General features: G+C 45.0%; 1 protein-coding gene across 3 annotated transcripts in view; it reads right to left on the bottom strand.

Moving 5' to 3' along the window:
- Positions 1–17,703, bottom strand: part of pou2f2b (POU class 2 homeobox 2b) — a 43,271-nt gene that overhangs the window by 8,987 nt on the left and 16,581 nt on the right. The window contains exons 1-5 of one of the 3 annotated variants that reach the window (XM_085365443.1): positions 6,402–6,456; positions 1,696–1,761; positions 1,466–1,500; positions 1,016–1,072; positions 60–179 (exon numbers count right to left, since the gene is read on the bottom strand). In XM_085365443.1, the coding sequence (XP_085221569.1) occupies positions 60–179; positions 1,016–1,072; positions 1,466–1,500; positions 1,696–1,761; positions 6,402–6,456 (333 nt within the window). Of the gene's footprint in view, positions 1–59; positions 180–1,015; positions 1,073–1,465; positions 1,501–1,695; positions 1,762–6,401; positions 6,457–17,703 lie in introns of those variants that run through there. The other 2 variants (XM_085365442.1, XM_085365441.1) reach the window with 2 other exon arrangements.

Consider the following 17,703-nt stretch of genomic DNA (forward strand, 5'->3'; position numbering starts at 1 on the left):
CGAGGCAAAAGCAAAAGCCAAGTGCGTGTCTGTGTGAGCATACTACAAGTCAGTCTTACCCCTGCTAACTGGGAGCCGGTCAGCATGAGCTGTGTGTGTTGCAGAGCAGTCTGTGAGGGGGTCGGGCCGTGAGAGGAAGGGAGGGCTGGGGACATGTCAGCACACTCCTCCATCTTATTCTAAGATGAAGACATAACAGCAAAGCATATACAGAAATGGAAACACGGTTAGAGGGCCAGCGCTAGAATTAAAGCTCGATTTGATATAAACGTGTTTGTAATTATCCAATCGAGACTATGCAAGCAAATGCCATCCTGTCACAGATATCCATAAGTTAGGAAAATATTAAATATCTTTGGATAATATTGGACTAATTAAGTGCTACTTTAACTCAATTCTAGAGCATGAGACTATAAGAATTTATCCATGTTTAAGACACATAGCTCACTAGGATAAATCATTTGAATGTCTTAAAGCGTGCAATTTCCTCGAATGCTTCAAATGTGTCCCCAGTCTGTGTGATAAAATACAACTCCACTAGACTTTTTTCCCCTGTCCCATCCTTCTCAAAGAGTTGATCTTTCCTCCCAGACCCAGCCATGTTCAGACAGACAGAGGGGATCTTTTCCAGCGTACCTATTTGAATATCTCTTGTGGTATGCAAATAGGGAAGATTTTACCTTTTGGTGAGAAGTAATATTTCAGATTTACTTCAGTACTGAAAAGGCTTTGTGAAAAACACGAGTGCCATCATACTCTCTGCTCTTTGCAAACGTGTTTACATTGGGGACTGGGTGGAGAGTCGACACATTATCAACCTCAACGTCGAGCGTGACAAAAGAGTAATTCAGTGCATAGAAATGAACACAAAGCTGAAGCAGCCGTACCGTCAATAAAACCCAGCGTGTGACGTTGAGACACAAAAGATGTACAAACGCAAACACAGGCTCAGACACACACACACACACACACACAGTTCAGTAATGTGGACACACACGCAAAAGCACACACTCACCTTGGTGCTGCTCAGGTTTGGTGACAGAGGAAAAGGACAGGCTTTCATTGACTGAGTCTAGAAGAGAAGAATTAGACACAGTCTTAGAAATTACTTCAAAATGCATCATATTCCATCTCTGCTAAAAGAAAAATGGATATCTGGATTCCTGACTGTGTGAAAAGTTAGCTTGCGATGTTACTTGCAAATAACTGAGGGACTAATCGATGGGGGAAGTGATGGTTAGTTTGTCTGGAAGTACCGACTTTTGGTGAAAACAGATAAAAAAAAGAAAGGAAAGGCAGGTTTGATGGAGCTCTTTTATCAAAATGTTGCAAGTAAATATTTTTTTTTATGTCAGACTCTGTGCTGGAGTGTGTGTGCAACACTGAATCTTCTTCTTAGGTGGATCAATCAGAAAAAAGATGAAGGGGGGGGAGATGAAGGTAAATACACAGGAGTAACATGTACCTGATGATTTGATTCTGGTCCATTCCGCTCTGAATCTGCGTGGGTGGCAAAGGAAAAAGTGATAAATGACATCTTCATCACTGCATCAACTTACAGCTGCAATTTCCGAAGTCATGCATGTGTCGCTCTTTTTGTTTTTTTGGTTTTTTTTAACATATATATTCCGCATTAAATCACGTGTACGTGTGGGTGTGTGTTTGCCGTCTGCCTCTCAGACCCTCGCCGCTTACCTGTGCCCTCCAATGGTGAGTCAGCCCCGACTTTTTCAGCCTCTCCTGGCTTTGACATCCTGATATCTGTAACAGGAAAGCACGCAGATAAACAAGTCAGACAGGCTGACTCCTAAATATGTGTCAGATAAAAAGTGCAGAGAGCGACAGAATAACAGAAGAAGCAAGCGGAGACAATCTAGATGACAGAAGGGAAAAGAGTACGGCCAGGGCGCTCATCTCAGATAGGTTAGGGTTAAATGTTTTCAGGTCACAGCCTGAGCCTACACACTGTACACCACACAATGTAGCTGAATCATTCACTGAGCCCACATTCATTCATTCTTTCTTTCCAATTAGTGGTTTAACATAAGAGTAGGTTGACCCAAGGTGTCTGCTGGTTCTAAATTTAACTCAAGGTGTTTACGTGGGAGACTTGGTGTACTAAAAATGTCTCACACTGTGTGTCACTCATTACAAGACCACATCACTTCCTGGTTGAATTGGGACAGTCCCTATAGCAACAGCAATGAATGGAGGGAGACAATAAGCTAAAGTCTTTAATTACTTTATTAGCACAAAAACACGGGAGCATTTTGGTAGCAGGGTGTACAGGAAAGATGGGACTGAAGATAATTAGTGTGGGTGAGCGGGTGTTTATATATAACTACACACACGTGTGTGTGTGTGGGTGTTTCTCTAGCAGTTTTCTTTCTATGTTACAGTACAACAGTACCATTTCATTATAAAAGCCTTTTTATTTGTCTGAAACCACAAACTGTTGTGTCCATTTGAAACCCTTTTTTCCCCTCCTGCTCTGACTCCTTAACATGCGCACACACAAACACACACAGATACACAGCGCTACTTCCCTTTTGTGAAAACATGCAAATCTGCCCAACGACCAACTAATTATATCTGCCACCTGCATAATAAACTCTCAGTCTCCCTCCTCCTTTTTCTCTCTACTCTTTCCCCCCCTTCCTCTCCTCTTTATGTCTCCTCTCTTCATCCTGTAGTCTCACGGGCTGCACATGACATAAACTGTACATCTTCCCTCTGCCTTTTATCAGCATGACACCTTAAATATAGAAAATGTCCAACAAGCAAGTGGTCAAGCATTGTTTTCGCCATCAGGGGGCAGTAATCACACACGAAGAAGATGCTCTGCTGACCAACACTGACCCCAGGCCAGTTTTAAATTAGCAAAGCATCAGTAAAGTGCAGTCACTAATCGTAAAAAGTGATACCGATCAAGAGTCACTCCCTTATCAGATGTTCATTCAGCTGCAGAAACACATTCGTCTCAGTGAAACAGATGTGAGAACAGTGGACTTTGGTACACATAGTGTCTTTAGGGAAAGGGGGAAGTGATGATCAGCTTGAAAAGCGCCATTCTGCCGCCAGTGGCTATAACCCTGTGTAAATACACACACACACACGCATGTGCATACACACACACACACTGACTGCAGGATTTCCCTTAAATAGCTGAAGATAAATCGGTCACCCAACGATGCGGATGCAAACATCTGGTTAATATATTATTCTGGTCAGTTTGCGGTTATTCCAGCATTTCATTTGGCACCTGCTTTCAGTGTTACGTGATGTGGCTATTAGTGAAACCAAAAAAAAAAAAAACTGCCCAGTGTTGCTCAACTTCTGACAAAAACCCACCGAATATGCACAGAAATAACATCTTCCTCTAAATAATCACAAATTTTTGCCACGCGTAACAAACTGTACCCCACAGCAAAAATCTATAACACACTGTAAAATTTCCACTTCTTCCACATTGGGCCCTGTTACACTGCGATCTTCAGCGCGTGGAGTGTACAATACTAAAGCCAAATCCCCCTCCTCATATAAAATGATTGCCCAGCTCATAAAACCGAAGTAATGCAGAGCTCCCAAAGTGCTGCCTATCGCACTGCGCTGCCCCGTCGCAGGACACGGGGAGAAGGTGCGCGTTGATTCATGGTTAAAAATGGTCTACAGACAGTAGCATGGTGGATAATGTGGTCAGTAATACAGTGGTGGGACAGTATATCAAGATGTAGTGTCTTTTTCTCACTTCCCCTCCCGACTTCCCCTTGTACCGGGTTGAGCGCAGAGTGCTAAACCCAACACTTACTGTCAGCGAGGCTATTAATATTAGCCTGCTCTCTCTCTCTCACTCTCTCTTTCACTCTTTTAAAACCTCCCTCTCTTTTACAACACACTGCTGCACACACAAACACAAATAATTTCGTGTTGGGGTGACTTACACGCTTTGAACATGTTTACAGTGTAAGCGGAGGACGCATCTCTTGACTGTTTTTTTTTGCACATGTGGTGCAAACTGCATTTACTGCAGGGATAAGACAGTGCTTCTAACAGGTTTAATTGCTCAGCCCTGTCATTGTTGCTCCGCTACAGCATATGCAGCCCTTGGAGTTAAACAGTAGAGTTCAGAGTTGCTTCACCATACTGAGTGAATCCACAGCAGAGCAAATTTAATGCTGTATAATCCTGTGTCATGAATAAATGATGCAATAGAAAGGAACAAGGAACAACAGTGCCTGTGCTCAGTCTGGACTGTTTCTGTTATTCTCCTCTGGGTATTTTGGCCGAGATGAAACTCCACTGCAACCACCCTGCAAACCCCCCCCCCCCCCTTCCCCCCCTCCCCACCAACTCTTCACCCAACTTCCTGATTCAGGACATAACCCCAGCGCCAAGGGGGGTGTCTGGGAACTGGAGTCATAAAACTTACTAACTACAGATTTGAGAAGCCAAGCGGTGCTGAGGGTTGCCGAATTTGATTGCAAAGAAACATTTTCCATTTAAAAGTGAATGTCAAAGAGTCATGTCAACACCAATCGCATATCTGTGCCAGGATGAGACAAGCAGGAAGAACATGTTAGTGTCTAAATTGTTAATATAGTAATGATAAAATATGGGGCTGGACAGATATTAATAATATTAGAAATAATAATAATAATAAAACGATGATTTAGGAATCAAGAGAAGAACTCAAGCTGAAAAAACAAATACAGTGAGAACCTGAAGGAACAAATTTGGGATGCCACAACAAGGCCATAACATGTCATGAGGGTCTCTGCTCTTGTCAGTTTGGGTCGTTTGTTTAATCTAAGTTACTATTGTTGTGTTTTTTTGTTTGTAACACATAAAAATGCCTCATACAAGTGAATAAAACACATGAATGTAACCAAATGCTGCTGGAACTGAGAGACAAAGGTCACCACCACATAATGCCCATAAAATCATTTTTTCCCACTTCTACACAGTGTAAATAATTTTTTTTTACGGATGGCAATGATGTACTTTGACCAGATTAATAAGACTGAGTGCTTTCAAATTTCCACACTTAATTTCCCTCATTCATTTACTTTCAATGTTTAAAATGAGCAAAAATGATTAACTTTACAGAAAACCTAAACACGGCTCAGGAGGTGACACATCAAAAATAATTGTACAAGATTATTCCCGATATACACGAATGTTTACCGCACTGGCTTTCCACACCGGTGCACCTTTGTGAAGCTGTGCGTTACATAATCTGGCGTGATGTGCCGTTTGTTGAAGTTTGCGAGAAGGACATGTCACTTTGGTCAGAGTAACTTCCCAGAGGTCACAGCAGTGACCACATGAGGTTAAGGAGTGACTCTGTGAATGTTGTGCCGTGAATCACTCACTGATAAACCGTGAACATCACAGATCTTATATATATATATTTTTTTAGAAATTCTATCTCGACGACAAAGACTGAGTAATGTGAGCTAATTGACATTTAGAAATTGTATTTCGGGTAACGGGTGAGTCAGCTAACTGCTTGCTGATCTCTCGTAGGTCGTCGGTCAACCGAGACTTTGTCTGCCTGTTCTCATAGGCTGTGCTGAGCGGACCACCCAGACGCAGAGTAGGAAGAGTTACACTATTCCTACTCCGCATTATTTGTAAATGCTGAGGCTAAAAAAAAGGTTTTTTTTACATAACTGTCCTTAAATCAGAGAGTTTGGAATTCATTGACAGACTTGAAAATGAGCAATAATCAATGCAATGCTCCATCGCACACACACAAACACAAAGTATCCTCCAGCTTTAAAGATGCACTTTATCAGAAAAAACATCTGTAAAGTGAACACACAAGTAACGGCGCTCATCACTGGAGAGAAAGCGTTTTGATGATGGACAATGAAAAGTAATCTCAGTACAGAAACACAGTCGAGCTGCAGAAGTCGCCTTTCATTAGCTGAATGTTAGAAAAGACTCTTCAAATAAACTTTTCATTACATTTTCCTCAAGGTTATTTAGCATTCAATATTCAGTTTAAACACGCACACACACACACACACACACACAAACAGAGGCATGCTACGGGCTGGTGAAGTGTCTGACCTTTCCCTATGCAAGAGACAGGCGTCCACTCATCCATCCATCCATCCACCCCCCCTCCATCCCTCGTACCACCTCTCACCCTTTGATGTTCCCCAATTAGCTGAGCTTGTTAGACCCACTGGCATTAATCAACAGCATATCACAATCTCTCTCTCACACACACACACACACACACACACACACACACACACACACACACACACACACACACACACACACACACACACACACACACACACACACGTCCCTCTAACTCACGCAAAGCTTAATTGGTCTTGGTAAATGAAGGCCAGCAACGATAGAGAGCTGCACAGACAGTCACTCACCTGGCAACCACATACTGGAGAAGTCCTTTGCTGCTATTGCCGCTGTCTTGGTCATATCTGCGAGAGAGCGTATACGCGACCTAAAGAATAACTCTTACTCTCCCTCTCTCTGTCGCTCTCTAACCAAAAGGAGGAGTGTATTAAATCATATGGTTGAATTACTCTTCCCCTCTCTTCTCTCTCTCTCTCTCTCTGTTTCTCTCTCGCTCACACATGCACATGACAGTAGTCCACACCCCCCAAGCCCCACCTCCTCCCCACATCCTGCAACACACAGGAAGTAAGCCTCAAAAGAGTAGGAACTGTTCTCAAAGAGGAGAGAAAAATACAAAAAAGATAAAAAAAGAAATTGGAGACACGCAAGAGGTTAAAGAGTGGGAGAGAGTGAGTGAGTGAGCGAGGAGATCGAATAGATAGAGGAGTTGAAAAGGAGGGGGATGATTGGTGCCGTCGGAAAGTGATGGCGCGGCTGGAAACAGCCACTCACACACACACTCACGCTCACTCACTCACACACACACTCACACAAAGGAGAAAAACAGCGGGTTTGACATCACAGACGACTCTATGATAGATTTATATACTATAAAACCCAGCGGAGGATCAAAACTTCTCCAAAACTCAGCTGATCACGTTCCCCCCCCTAAATTCTACGCCAGATCTTGCAGTTTTATCAGTTTACCATGAGTCACGGCTCCCGCGCCCCGGTCATATCTATGTTTATGTCTGACGCTGGGACTGCCATTAGAGAGTACACCAGTGGGCGTAAGGTGGTCTGTCGAGGGAGGTCGACACCAACAAGAGAAGATGTGAGACATCCTCAGCTAAGTATAACAACCACAGCTCCACTCTAAGCCGAGAGGAAGGAAAAACTCAGTCACAACACTCACTGTACCACTGACCACGCCACAGTGAGTGCTACACCACAGAAACCCACAACGTGAATCTCTACACGTGATGGGTAGATGTGGCACGAATGTGGAACATGGAAGATAAACTATATACGCGTTGTTATCAGTGTCGCCCACAAGGATTAAAAGGCTAAGAGGTAAATAAGTGAAAATCTGAGTCCAATGAATGATCATATGGAAGCAGATCAGCGTGTTTCAGCATTAATACTGCCTACGGTTTCACATCTGTGTCAACGTGCTGCCCTGGCAGGAGGATGAAGCGACCACAAGGTGGCACTCTTGATTCTCTAAAGCTGATGAACGAACCATCCACAGACGAGAAGTCAGAGCACCGCTCCCCTCCCCGTCCTTCTCCCTTGGTCCGAGTTCACTAATTCAAAAGCTAACGGCAGCAGAGTTCCCAAGTTTAACCTTATAAATACTTTATGTGGTGATTTACAACAGCCCAATGTACTCCTGGATAGATGCACAGTAAGAAGTGCATACAGCACTCCACTGGAGGTGCTCAGTTATACAGAGACACAGTTTTGAATTTGTCCTGAATCACAAAAAAAAAAGAGACTGAGGCTACAGCTGTCCATATATGTTGTTACAATAAAGATCACATCAGGATCAAGACTGTGGTGTGATGGGTAAAGAACTTCCCAAATATACAAGATCATTTAATAAATGATTATTTATCTAAATTAGATATTCAACAGAAAATAAACTGTATAACATGAAAAATCAATCCCTCTGCTACATATTAAGGACACTTTATCATTTTCTTAACCACCCGAGATGATCAAATAAAACTAAGAATGCGAGGATGTGTATAAATTAGTTTTTTGCTGGCTCTTTCTGAGACCGGACACCAAACCGACACTCAGGCCTGAAACACACCTTCAGTTTTATCTGAAGCACACAGCTCTGCCTTCATTAGGAGAGCAGATCTGCGTGTCTGTTAGTAATCAGCGGTGAGAGAAGGAGGGTTTGTTTGTGAGGGAACCGACCCAACAGGCTCGTCCAAGGACAGTGACAGAATGCGCGTCGCGGAGGAGGCGGTCCACTGGGTCAGAGGTCATGTAGGCACCCTGGCTTTGGCCGTGACCTTTGTTCAAACCCCAATCTACGCACATAACTACCAGTGTATGTGTCTTTGTGTGTTTTTATGTGTATCTGTGTGTGACAGGAGTGCTGTTGGAGTAGCCCTAATAAGCGGATGGTGAATCATGTGCTCTGTGTGTGTGTGTTATACAGTTAATGGCCAAGAAAGCCCAATCTTAGCCATAATGGGGACAACACATAGCATTAATGGACCAGCAGCAATTACATATTCATCTTATTGCTAACAGCGAAAACTGAATAAATAATAATAAACAACCAAATGTGCAATATTTTGGTGCGTGTTTTTGTCGACCACTAGAAGTTAAGTTTATAAGACAATAAACAAACACGCAGTTACATGCACACACACGATCTGATAGCGGGACCCCGGAGAGGAGGATAAGGGGAGGCTGAGTTCTCTGGAGCACCATCAATCACTTCACTGTCAGACAGTTAGGGAGAAGTAGCGAGGGAGGATTGGAGGTTACTAAGATTGGGGGTGGGGGTGGGGGTGGGGGGGGGGTAAATGAGGAATAGTAAAGGAAAAAGGAAGGAGCTGTGAAACAGTGACAGGAATAAAGGTGAGCAATAGAGAGGAGGCAAAGTGGGATAAAAAGATTGAAGAAAGCATGTTAACTTGCTTGGGGTAAGCAGGATGGGAGGAGACGGCGTATAATGGGTCATTGCAGGGACGATTCTGAGGACGCCAAACCAGTTCAGCATCCCTCCATGGCTCAGCCCTCCTATATCTAGTGCAGCCTCGGGCTTGGAGCACACACACTGGCTCTAATTCATATAATCCATCATATTCCTCTTCGTATAGACGGGGACAGAGCACGGCTCAGTGATGGACCCACCAAGCCAACACACAGTCAAACAGCAACACTCTTATTATACAAGGTGAGAGATTTAGAATCCAGTCTTGTGTATTGTGTGTGTGTGTGTGTGTGTGGTGTGCAGTTTCATGAGGAGTAGCAGGATTATAAACAGTAGGTCGAGCAGTGTGGAGACTACAGAGGTTGAGGTTTTGTACGAGAAGCGGCAGGGGCTAAAACACACTCACACTGTTGGCTACCTTGGGACCGGCACCATCTCAGCCGCCTACACCTTTGCAACACCTATTCCTTTCCTGTTTCTGATACCTCTCAATTGCTCCTTTTCCTCTAGCCCCCCTCTGCCCCTCCATCCTGCTTTCACACTGTTCCCCCTCCTCTCTCTGTATCATCTCGGCAGCCCATAGGGAGCCGGGTTTGTCTAGACAGACACCGCTCTCTCCCACGGCGCTACCAAGGTTGAAGCTCAAATCTTTATCTTTCCGCCTCTCACCCACTCTTCTTCTTGTTCTTCTGCTTCTTTCGGTGCAGGAGTGAAGGGTCTGCAGGGGAGGGACTGGGTTCCCTTGGCCCGGCTTCATGACCAGATCAAGGAGCACTGAGGCCACTTTACAAAAAAAATGCTCACTTACATGGACAACACAGACCGTTGTGCAGAAGCGCAACATACAGACAGAATTACTTTATGGCAACCACTACCTCTAGGGGCAATTTCTTTTGTCCACCTGTCCCCCTGTCCCCCTGCCCTCTTCTTCATATGTCCCTCCTCTTTTCCTTCAAACCCTGTCATCATCACCCATCTCTCTTTTTTTGTGACACCCCCCCCCCCAATCTTTTTTTTCCTTTCACCAATTCAAACTTTCTCTTCTCCTCCTGCCTCTTTCTCCCTCAGACCTGCTGGTCAGCAGCAGCTGTGACATCACTGGCCACTGTTCTCTGCTCGGATTGGACATTCGGCCACGTTGCCAGGCAACAGCAGTGAAAGGTCTCAGTGTGATCGTGTGTGTGGCGTGCGCACGTATGTGTGTGTTTATGTCTGTTTATAGCTACGTGAGTGAAAGGTGTGTGAGCGATTTTCCTGGCCTTGCCCTTTATCTGTGCATGAAGAATGATCAGAACAGATCTACTTCTATGCTTTATCTCAGATCAAAGCATGTAGATGATTGGGCTGCCTCGCTGCTCTCCTCCACCACAGAAGAAGAGGGATGTGTGCGCGTTGCGTTAATGAAAAAGAAAGATGGTACGAACGAGTGTGCGTGTCAGTGTCTGCACTTGCGTTGAACCAAATAAATGTGTATGTTCGTGTCGAATGCGGGCCTGTATGTTGTGTGTGTGTGTGCGCGTGTGTATGTGTGTAAGCCCCCGGGAGCGGGTGGTTATTGTATCTGACACAGCGGCTCTTTCTCGCGCCTCATATTTCTGGGCCGATCGATTCCTCTGACTCCCGACAAGACAATAATCGCACCTCCCTCTCTCACTCCATCACTACCATTATTACTGACCTCCCCAGGGAACGAACAGGGTGGAGGGAGGGAGAGAGGGATGAGGAAGGAAGGAAGGATGGAGTGAGTGAGGGAGGGTGAGGAAAGATAAGGGGGGGGACACAGAGTTGCCTAAATATGGCCTATGATGATGAAAAAGCAAAAAGGGGGGAGGGAAATGATGAAAATGAGACAGGAAGAGTTGGCTGGGAGAAAGTGAAAAGAGACGAGGGAGAGAGGACCAGGAAGTTGAGATAAGATGATGGAGGGAAGAGATCCGGGGAGGAAACAGTAGCAAAGATATGGATGTGAGGTGATACAAGCCAAAAGGAAGAATGAGAGAAAGCAAAAGCATGAGGGTAAACGACAGGAAGGAGGCCGGTGCGCGACTTAAAAAGGAGGCGAGCGATATAGATCATGGTGAGAAAAGAAAGGAGGACACGAATGAAGGAGTGCGGAGAGACAGAGGGCTGAACGGAGGGACAATAACGGAGAGAATTAGTGAAGAAGAGATGAAGGATTCGCACTATCTTCTTCTAATAAAGGAGAAAATAAGAGACAGAGACCGGGGGAGGGAGTCGGAGAGGGGAGGTAGGGGTGGGGGTTAGACTGAGGTGAAAGAGGGAGAGACAGAAATATATAGGAACACACACACACACACAAACACAGAAATACACAAGCACATAGAGCGATGGCTGCAGCGCGGTGGAGGTCAGCACTCAGAAATATTATTAAATTGACAAGAGTACAATAGTTGATTGGCAGGCTGACTCCTGCACTGCCATTCAGTGGAGAAGAATGGAGATGGGACACACACACACAAAATGCACTCACAACTGCAGTTTCACAGAACAATCAACACAGCATGCAGAGATGTGGACACACACACACTTTGTCCGTTGTGTGCATGTATGTGCTCACGGCTGCCTCCGTTGTGCCTGTCACTGCTGCGTCTCTATGCTTTGAATCCAGATTACAATTACAGTAATTGGCTCTCAATTCAAGGGATTGCTGTTTGACCCCCTTCACCTCTCCGTCTCCTCTCCATGGCTGCCTCAGACATCCCCACACATTTTTGCTCCTTCCTCCACCTCATCAATATTCCTCCACCTTCCTTTCTACCTGTATTGTTACATCCATCTTTCTCTGTTTGTAACCCCCCCCCCCCCAGCTTTTCCCTACCTTGTCACTATCCCCCCTTAAACACACACTTCATCCTCTGCTATAACTATCTTCCCTCTCAGTTCTTCATCCACCCCACTCCTTAGCAACTTCTTTCCACTTCACACCACCATTTTTGCCACTTTTCCTCCCCCTTCTCTCTTCCTCCACCTTCACCTGTCTTTCTCTGATAGTTGGGCAAACAGGGAATCTATTGTATACTTAATTTATGCTGTATTTATTATGGATAGCTGTTCAGCGATACAGTCAGGGGGATATATTGTGCAAAAAGAAGGGGGGGGGGGTGAAAGACTGATGATAAGAAGAAGGAGGTAAGGAAAGGGGGTGATAGAGGTGGTGGTGATGGTGTGTTAGGGAGGTGGTGGTGAAGCGAACGAGGGGAGGGGGGCTAGGAAATTGGTCTGGCTAGCGGAACAGCTTTTCACCTCTCTCTCTCCCCCTTTTTCTCTCTCTCCCTCTCGTTCTCTCTCCCTCTCTCTATTCTGCTTTGTATTCTGCAGAGATGACAGGGGGAAAGCTTTATTGCTCCGAGTTTGTATCGATCGGGGCCACTCTGAGGGGGTAGGCCGGGGGACGCGCTGAACAGGCCCTTTTTCAACGACCGCAGCTCCAACATCCCCCCCCTCCACCGGCTACCCCTACCCTCTTACTCCTCACCCTCCTCCTCCTTCGAAACCTCCTCTCGCTCGCTAGGTCGCTCTGAAATTCAAATTCAAGGCTCTTATTCTCAAAGGTTAGGAGAGGGAGAGCACAGGAAAGCAAGAGGGAAAGAGAGACAGAGATTGAATGAAAGAGAGATGGAGGCGTCTGGCTTCTTCCCCTGACTGAGGCCCTGAATGGAGCTGGGATCTGATAATCAAAGCCCACAAACACAAACAAGGGAAGAAATGGAGAAATAAAAGGAGGAAAAAAAGGCTGAGAGGAATATATCAGCCTCTGTGCTCTTTCTTCCTCATCTTTCCTGTCTCACTAACTGCCACCTCCCCCTCCTGTCCTCTTCACTACTGTATCCCCATTTTGTATTTTTTTTTTGTTAGGATGATTTTGTTGACAGGTGAAGAATGAGCTGGGTCCGAGCATACATAAACCTCTCTGCTTCTGTCCTGGTTAGAGGGACGCTGGGGGAGCTAGGGTCCGCTGAGAGACAGAAAAGGCCTCCACAGACCATTTTTTTAAATTCAATTAAAAAAATAAAATAAAATATAATTTTACAGAAGCTTTCAAAACTAGAAACTCAAAAATCAAACAAACAAAAAAAACCCGTCTCACTCCCTGCCTCTATTTCCACCGCTTCTTCTTCTTGACAAGCAGTGGATGAACAGGGAGCAAGACCCAATGTCAAAGTCAAAGCCAAGGGACCAAACACTTGACTCTTGCATGTGAGCACACACACAGATGCATGCACACACACACACACACACACACAACACGCACCCTTTTTATCCGTTAATGGCATGCAGAGTGCTGCAGTGAGGCTGGGGAGAGGAGGAACAGATTGTCCATCAGGGGGTTACAGGGTTCAAGTCCATGACCAGAGGGCTAGAAAAAGGTTAGGGGTTGTAGGTTCAACTCCCTGGGGGTGAGGAAGATCCCTGCTGTCTGCTGTCCAACCCCAGCTCTAACACCCCCCCCACCCCCACCAACACCACCTCACAAACCTCCTCCAGGACAATATCCCTCCCCTCCCACCCACCTCCGTCTCCACTGCACTGCTGGCCTTTAAAGCCCTGCTTATTCTGATCACACACGTGTAAACCTGAGCCTAGCCTCAAGACATACTGTATTTGTCTCAGATGTACGCACGCACCTGCACGCTCTAGCCTGCTCCCAAACAAACACACACGCACGCTCGCACAGGCAACTCGCCAATGCGCAAACATATTCATAAAGCTCCGGAAACACTCTCACATTTCAAACAGAAATGATTTGTTCTGTGTTCCCATCATCTTATTTTTAACCTGAAACTGTTTCTATCTGTTCCAGCTCCATCTCACTTACCCCTCTCGTGGAAAAAGACCAAAAAGAAATACAGCACAGCCTCAGCTATCAGTTTCAGCAGATCTAAGTGGATATGACATGTTTATGTAAACATTGGTTATGTATACTGTGTATATATGTATGTATTGTCACTGATATTGCTTTTGTGTGTTTATGTGCCGCTCCAGATTGACTTCAGAGATAGAGGAGACATCAGAGACTTGTGATGGATACTCCACACTGGATGCATGGAAAGGTAGATACACACATATGCGCACACACAGAGTACACTAACCTGCAGGCCTGTAACTTGCCTGGTTGGCCGGATGGGTGGATGCATTATTAAACACACAGGACTTCATATGTAGAGACAGAATATGAATGCTGCACTGGGTCCTACTGTGGCTGTTCGCTCCACTTGTCACTGTTTCAAATTTTGTCAAAACCTATTTTAGTTAATATTATTATTTAATATTTATATAATGAATGTTAAATATTAAGTTAATAAGTATGTGTTTATTTACTTACATTTGTAAATGTTCTTATTTCAGTTCTTAGGCTGATTATTAATACAGTGTGCACCATTTCCATCCACTGCTGGCTCTTCCTCATACTGAAAGTTTCCATATTTGAAAAGTTTGGTGATTCTGCACAGATCGGAAATTTCTCCAAGACAAATTCCTCTACAAACCCTAAAGCAAGTCACAATGGAAGAAACGAGACAACGGCAGCCTTCTACATGGTCAAAGCCTGGCTTGATGGCACGAATCAGGTCAGGTTTCACCACGGGGCAAGATGGTGAATCCATTTAGCATTATCCTGGGCACAGAAAGGTGCTGTAACCTACCAAAAACGGTTGAATCCCACCAATTAACCAAAAGGCCCGAGCACCAGGAGAGGCTGAACAGCAACTAAACCACAACACGAGCTCTGTGTGTGTTTACATCTGTAGGGCGGGCAGGCCGGGCCCCGACTCTCACGGTAATCGATGAACGAGGGAGGAAAGGGAGGCAGCGGGCGAGGCAGGGATATGTGTATGTGTGTGTACGGGGGAGGGCGGGTGGGAGAAAAATCGGTAAAGAAAGCAGGTTATCTCCCGTCATTAGGGGAGGGGGAATCCCCGTCTGGAGGGAGAGAAGGCTGGGTGGGTGAGGAGGAGTGAGGGAAGACCGGGGTTCATTGATAAAAAGGGAGAGAGGGGAGAAGGGGAGACTATGTTTGGCATCGAGAGAGAGCAGACAATTATCTGTATTGATTAGAGCGGCCCAGTACTGTGAAGACTGAGAAAACTATGACTGGATCAATAGAGAGAGAGAGAGGGAGAAAGGGAGGGAGGAAGGAGGGAGAGAGGATAGACCAACAGAGAGAAACAAACGACACAGATAAAAGATACATATAATGACAAAACATAAAGAGGCAGAAACATCGTTTATGGTGCAAAGCGAAGTCACAGAGCCAAGGTGGCATAAATGTTAAGAGGTGAGTTTGGGGGGGTTTGGGTAGCGAGGGCGAGTCAATGAAAGCACAAGGAGATGCATTACATTGTTGATGTCATTACTCTTTATCATTGATTTGTCAGCACAACCACAGAGTTCATTCAACGAGCCATCCAGTGCCCTCCCGTCACCACAGCACACACAGCTGAACAGAGAGCGATGGCGAGAGACTGAAAAAGACATTAGCTAAGTACACACCGAGCGACCACAAACTGGAGACTCCAGGGCACGGACAAAAACTTGGCCAGAGAAAACTGTCATTTCTGCCAGCTGCAAGAGCCACAGATACACAGATCTATTAAAATAACATGATTCTCTGTTTTTTTAATTCTCACACCCCTTTGACTCTCATATTAATTACTAGAGGTGGTACTCGTCAGAGACATATTCCTATTGCGGTAACATACACTGCGATTAATCGCCTTTTTTCCTCAAAGTCAAACTTTGTCTGTTTTAACCAACAACAATACAATGAGACTGTCAAGCGTGCTGACACCGTCACTGAAACCTGCCATAAATGTTGCCATAAAATGGAGTCAGTCTGATTGGCAATTACATCTTACAGAAATTCACATTTAAATATTACATTTGTGCACAGCAACCTTCCTGTTTTATAGGAATATAACCAGCTGGCAGCCAGTTGAGTTGAGTCCCCTCGAGTTGTGCTCACTGACAAAGACTCATTCAGACTGATGGCACCATGCTGGCAATCTGTCTGTGTTTATGAATTAGACTGCAGTTACTTGCAGACCTGCAGCAATCTCTCTGAGAATAACGGCATTCAGTCAGTTTGCAGAAAAGTTGCTGCCTATCAGGCGAGATGATCCGTCTTATTCGTAGTATTCCCAAAGTATTTTATTTATTTTATTTCATGAAATATTGATACAGGGGCCACAGTGGCGCATTGGTTAGCACTCTTGCCTTGACAGCAAGAACAGAACTGCGAAGGACTGGTGAGCGGTCCATGGCATGCCCCGCCTCTCCTCCTATGACAGCAGGGTTAGGCTCCAGCCCCTGGAGACACCCTCATTGAATAAGCAGCAGAGAATGGACGCATGGAAATATCGATGCAATATTGCAAAAATATTGTAATACTTTACCGTATCGATTCCCCCCACACACACACATCCAAACAGATACTCACAGAAAGTTATGCATGCATGTATGCATAGCTTGGCTGACTTCCTGCTGTGCTCTTCTACAACTACACTAAAGCAGACATAGACTGTGGTATACACAGTGTATATAATATGTAAACTTGCATATCATTTGATAAATTGCTACAAAAACCCTTCATTGTGGAATTTTAACTTGAAAGAAGAGAAGGATTTGTAATAGCGAATGTGTGTGTGTGTATGTGTGTGTCTGCGCACGCGCCAAAGAGAGGGGGCTTTGAAAAATGTCAGGAGGGAGGTGGTGTTCAGGTAGGGGGCCTTGCTGTGGGGCCTCTTTTTGTCCTAGACAAAAACCAAAATGGTGGAGTAGGGGAGGAACAAAAGGCACACAGGGGGAAACAGGATAGTGACAACCTGTGCTGAGTAAAAACATCCTGCTGGCACGCACATGCACGCACGCACGCACGCACGCACGCACGCACACACACACACACACACACATTAATCCCTAATCAGACCCCGAGTGTGTGCCTACCCACTCACTACACTTCCCGTTGAAACTTGCATTTCTTGCAGTCCTTGGCCCCATTACCCAGGCAACCCACACACACACACACACACTGAACCACATCTGTCATTTCTTAGTTTATTGAACATTACAAGATGATAGAATTCAGCCTCCTACTCTCTTGATATTTTTTGACACCGAAGAGGAACGTATTGTCAGAAAAGGTTTATACAAAAGAAAACAAATAGATGAAAAAAAAAACCAGAACGTAAACTCTGAATGGGAAAGCCGGGCTGTATATTGAGGAAACCTTTGGTAAGGGCAGAAAATGTCAGGTTTGACAAATGACCTTTTAAACATGGAGCAGATGTAAAGAGTCATGTACACTGTAGACAGAGGGCAGCTCAACTGTCTGTCTCTTAACAGCTAGCGAAAAGATAAGTGTGACCGTTTCATAGTGTTAAAATATAACACTCGTGACTCTAAATCAAAATGTGGAACAAACCAGAGTGATTTCTCAATCAGAAGTGAATTTTATTCTAGAGAGGAGATGGTGGAAGCGTGGTTTGGGATGCAGGGAGAGGATCAAAAAGAGAAAGAGGGGAGGAGGGGGGAAGCGCACAAATGTAGCGGGAGTGAAATATACTGTAGCAAATCACGAAACTGCAGGAAAATGTATCACGAATACAGCTGAATAGCATTAATACAAATCC

The sequence above is a fragment of the Diplotaxodon limnothrissa genome, linkage group LG11 (assembly GCF_057381915.1).
Source record: "Diplotaxodon limnothrissa isolate DT_005_m linkage group LG11, D_limnothrissa_male_GT1.1, whole genome shotgun sequence".
In the NCBI taxonomy this organism is placed as follows: domain Eukaryota; kingdom Metazoa; phylum Chordata; class Actinopteri; order Cichliformes; family Cichlidae; genus Diplotaxodon; species Diplotaxodon limnothrissa.